The sequence below is a fragment of the Triticum dicoccoides genome, chromosome 2A, assembly GCF_002162155.2.
Source record: "Triticum dicoccoides isolate Atlit2015 ecotype Zavitan chromosome 2A, WEW_v2.0, whole genome shotgun sequence".
Classification (NCBI taxonomy): Eukaryota; Viridiplantae; Streptophyta; class Magnoliopsida; order Poales; family Poaceae; genus Triticum; species Triticum dicoccoides.
In genome coordinates, this window is record NC_041382.1 from 728,875,242 (window position 1) to 728,880,364 (window position 5,123).

General features: G+C 44.9%; 1 protein-coding gene across 1 annotated transcript; it reads right to left on the reverse strand.

Moving 5' to 3' along the window:
* Positions 1 to 2,491: 2,491 nt before the first annotated feature.
* LOC119352107 lies at positions 2,492 to 3,857 on the reverse strand. Its single transcript, XM_037618839.1, has 2 exons — positions 3,796 to 3,857; positions 2,492 to 3,550 (listed from the first exon to the last, which is right to left on the reverse strand). The coding sequence occupies exon 2, from the start codon at positions 3,524 to 3,526 to the stop codon at positions 2,738 to 2,740; it is 789 nt and encodes a 262-aa protein (XP_037474736.1). The 5' UTR covers positions 3,527 to 3,550; positions 3,796 to 3,857; the 3' UTR covers positions 2,492 to 2,737.
* Between the last annotated feature and the right edge of the window lie 1,266 nt (positions 3,858 to 5,123).

The following is a 5,123-nucleotide window of genomic DNA, read 5'->3' on the forward strand; positions in this document are numbered from 1 at the left end:
GCTGGGTGCTTGCATGGAAGGTCTTTCTCTAGCGATCCAGAGAAGTGATCGTCCAGTGACCATTGAGTTGGATTCACTTGTTGCTATAAAGCTGATTCAAGGACAGGAGACAGATAGGTCTATTTATGCTTCTTTAGTAAAAGAGATTAGATATCTTTTATCCCTTCGTGAATGTTGTATTACTCATGTAAACCGGTCTCAAAATCAGGTTAGCGATAGTCTAGCAAATTTTGCTCGTACCGAGGGAAGAACCATGACTTGGATTGGCTCTGGTCCCCCGATAGTGCTTGAGCTAGTCGCCGCTGAATGTAACTCTTTGTTGGCTTGAGTAATACAATATTTCTACCCGCAAAAAAAAATAATACATGGTGAATGCATGTGTGACCGAGCATACATATGTGAATGTGTGCTATCAATCAGAACGCGTACACCATGACATAGTGACCAACGGGGCCGGGATGTGTAGTATATATATATAAGGGTCACCACATTTTCTTAAATGGAAATTTATTCTGGCCCGAAGCCCCAAGTTGATTAGCACGAAACTACCGGCCAAAGTTCGAACACAGACTGCAGCACCTTTGATGAAGTGCGTAGTTGCTCCTTTGTTCAGTGGTTTGGTGGTTCCACGCACGAAGCTTCACACGGAAACTTCGCGAAACGTAGTTACTTGGACTTTTTCTATCTTGAGGTAAATACGCCAGTGGTGTTTAAATTTGTCATGCATGTATATTTTAGTGCCTGGACTTACAAGATACATCGAATTGGTTCCATAACTTGGCATGGACGTGCATATACGGTTCAAACGGCGTTTGTATACGTCCGCGCAGCTGGAGGCGTGCCAACATGCCATGGGGCCCGCTGTCGGTGACAAGGGCGTGGCCTGGTTTTTTGTGGAAAAAACTCTGGAATTTTTTTCTGACAATATATAAGGCCCTCAGGGAGAAATTGACAAATTATGAAATAAAAACTAGGAGATTAACTATAAGATAAAAACTAAAACTGATGTGCTGGACCCAACCAGTCGAGTGCATGTGTTCACATTTGCTGATATTTAGTGATTCATAACCAAATCAATGGCCGCTAAAGAGCCATTCAAATCAATGGCACTATATTGTTGGAATATTTTTTAATTTATGTTCTTGAGCTTTATGTTTATAAACTATATGAATTCTTTCTTGACACTAAATTTGAATGGGTCGACTGGCTAGCCACGCACACCTACATGTGTGGTTCGAACACCGGACCAGTTGTAATTATCGAAAGATTAATAGTTTTTTTCTTCGATTTATCAGCTTCTCTTGAGGGCCTTTTTGTAAGGGAAAATTATTTTAGTTGGTTTTCCGCAAAAAACCCAGGCCAGATGCCCTGTCCCTTACATCCTGGCGTGCCTCGTCAGCGTCATGCATGTGTAAAACGAGATTTGTATCGTATATGCACATCCATGCCCAGTTATGGAACCAGTTCAATGTATTTTGCAAGTTTAGGCATCAAAGTGCACATTCGTGACAAGTTCAAGAACTAGTGATACATTGACCTCTTCTATTTTTATACGGGATAATAACTTGGTCCTCATGATTGTTAACGCAGATTACTAGTTTAGGCACGCATTGATGCACCGAGTCATTTTTTTAGGACCAACGGAACTCATCAGGCAATTTTACAAAACACTCTTTGGTAGGGAAGAATTGTCTAACGTTCATATCAACTCGGTAGCGTGTGCTTGGGTGGGACGCGTGCTGATGATGATGGTAATATTGCGGCCTTTCATGACGGAAGAAATTGAATTGACTTGGAAAGACAAAGACTAATAGTACACCCAGGCCCAGATGGCTTTCTGATACAGTACAATCTCTATAGAGTTTGTGCAGATTAAAGCTTTTGTGAAAGAGATCATAGATCAAATGTTACACGGGCGGCCATCCTATCCATTTATTCAAGCGGCCCTCTTCCCGAGCGTCTTCTCCTCGCCGCCGTGGGCTTGTTGCCTGCGCGGCCGACGGTGGCGAAGGGGCCAATGAGTGACCCCTTCGATGAATTACCACATGAGATATGACCATAATATACAATCATAATTAAAACCGTACTAACTAACGGATGGCCGGTTACGATGTGCTAGCGGTAGCTTTCATGAGTACGTAATTTCCTCCTGGGACTAATCTCCCCGTACGTTCAGACAAGAAAAAGACGTGCAAGTCAGCAACGACTAAGCTTTTCAACGCAGCACCTGCAGCGATCTCGTCCCACTCCGTTGAAGCCTGAGACACGCAATTCCTGATTAACTAATGGATGTACATACGGAATGTAGGAGGCGACGACGGGGTCTGTGCACGATCCTAAAACACTGTTGCCCAAGACCTGAATAGTACTAACTAGACACCGGTCTAGCTGGCCGTCAAATATTAATTTTTCTTGCGAACTCTAATTAATTAGAAGAGGAGATTAAAGACACATATAGCGAGGGAATAGCTGCAAGATTACATATCTCAAATTCACAAGATATATTCTGCAAGATTACATATCACACATCTACACACTTACATATAATAACGTGTTGACATTATTCGACATGGAAGAAGAAATGAGAAATGGACTGTAGCGATCACAAATACACAATGCAGGCGGGGACTATATCCTACAAATAGTAGGATGTTACGTGCGTACATATATCACCATGCAGCCCGTCACCAACAAGTTGTACGTACGTGCGTAGGATGAGCAAGGATGGAGCTGCTAGCTACTTTTTCAACTTGGCGACGCTGGAGAGCAGATCGACCCCTGCAGAAATCAACGGCAGCGGGTTTCCAGTGAGCACCGCGAGGACGATGCCCGCCAGGGCCTTAACGATGTCGCCTATGGTGCCCAGGTTCATCCCGGACTTCCCCGACCCGTACTTCCGCAACGCAGTCTCCTTGCTCGCCCTGCCATTACCGCCGACGTCAGAGTGAGACTCGGTACTGCTTGAGCTCGGCAGAAGAAAATCCTCTCTCGCGCAGGCGACATGCAGGTGCACTTTCTTGGAGTTGGACTTGGAGCAGTAGAACCAGTAGTCCCTGACGCCGCCTCCTTCCCTGCACTTGGCGCAGCGGCGAGACCCCTTCTCGCGGAGCTCGAAGCTGAGCTCATCACTCAGCTTGATCTCCATAGGCAGCATCGCGCAGCACGGGTGGAGGTAATGGCCCGTCCGTGCACAGTGGTAGTGGGTGCCCTGCGTGCGGGTGCCGCAGGCGCTGCATCGCTGCTTGGAAGGGGGGGCCTCGAGGCGGAGCACGAACTTGCTCTTGGGCAGCAGCTGGTGCTCCAGCGTGGTCCCTTCTTTGTAGTTGCAGGCCTGGTGGAGGTCGAAGTCACAAGGCTTGCACGTGTCCCTGTCGCACCCCGTGATCTCCTCGAGGCAGCCGTTGCACTTGAACTTGGCCTGGCCCGTCGGCTCCCGGGTCAGCTTGTGCCCCCGGTTGGAGTGCTCGCGGCGGGAGATCACCTTCGACGGAGGATGAGGCTGACCAACCGTGGCGAGAAGAGTCATGATTCTGCACCTTCTCTGGGAGATCTGTGGGTCAGCTCGATGATCAGTCTCTCATACGTAGACAAAGATTAGTTTCGTCTACGAGATTCCATTAATTATCAAGAACTCAAGATAGATACGGAGCAAACATATGAGATGTATTATTATCTAACGCAGAAAAGTTGAATATTACTAACTCATAAAATGATACGACCAAACAAAAATCAGCGGTGATGGATAGATCATTGTGAGACTCGTATATCAACCGAAGAGTTTGATAGTTAGTTTACCTGATACCGCGAGATCAGATAGAACAACTAGTAACTCGTCGGCAGTTTTGTATAAGGACGCTGCAGAATCAATGAAAGCCCAGGTGTTTATATAGAATCGCTAGAGGGGACCCATGTATTTTTTTATATTTTTGCGACGAATCCTTAAACCTCTTGTTGACCATCACCATCAAGCAATGCAAGTAGTGAACTAGGATTTCAAGAAAAACCGAGATAATTAAGTTTTTTTTGTCAGATACTATGATGCTAGTCTTTCCGCGGGTAGGTAGTGAACTGCCCCCTAAGAAAAACATGTACACGGTATTGGCAGTGGTATGCAAATGCTTACCACCCTTCCCGAGTGGTGAGAAAACATGCACTACCGTAGACGACCGTAGGAAACTACCGGCGACCGTATAGTCCACGTACGACGTAGTACGTCAAGACATTTGAGATCGATCCATGCACTACACTACACTGGTTGCTTGCTAGGTGGCCGCTCATCCTCTCCAAGGTTTTCTTATCCGCGTGTACATATGTACATAAAATTTAAAACGCGTGTCTTGTGCATATCCACCCGTCGACGACAACCAGTTTGAGTACGTAGTTACAAGTATATAATTCATGGTGATGGATGGATAGTTTCTCCTATTTAAGAAGGTTCAAGCCAACAAAAATACAAGAATACAAAAAGCAGGACTTCAACGGGAGAAATTAATTGAAATACCGCAAACAAAATGCATAGTGATGGATAGCTAATTAAGATATTCGTATCAACCAAAGAGTTTGATAGTTTACCTGATCGATCGATCGGATATAGCAACTGGGCTAGTAACTCGTTGTCGGTTCTATGGAAGCATAAAATCCATGGAAACCTTTCATGATACTATCTCCGTCCGGAAATATTTGTCATGAAAATGAATAAAAGGGGATGTATTTTAGTCCTTAGACGTGGGTTCGATGAAGGCCGCAGAATCGTTTTTTATAATACTGCGTTGGCGGGGTTTTGAAGTCAAGACCTCTTGGCTCTGATACCATATTGAATTCACGCTCCAGCCAACTTATCCAAAAGTCTGAACTGATGGAGAGAGGTGGGCAATATATTTCAACGGTATCTAGATGTATATTAGTTCTAGATACATCCTTTTTCATCCATTTTGATGACAAGTATTTTCGGACGGAGGGAGTATATAGAACCCGCGGTACATGGGAACCATGTAAACGATCTGCCTTCCTCCTTAAGTCTTGTTTTCTTTTTCTTTTTTGCGATGACTCCATAAGTCTTGTTGACTGACACCCTATGCAATGCTGGCAAATTAATTATATAGTCTAACGTAGTGGCATATATA

Bases quoted from the DNA above. Each gene is read 5' to 3' on its own strand.
- LOC119352107 (XM_037618839.1), bottom strand. From the start codon at position 3,526: ATGACTCTTCTCGCCACGGTTGGTCAGCCTCATCCTCCGTCGAAGGTG.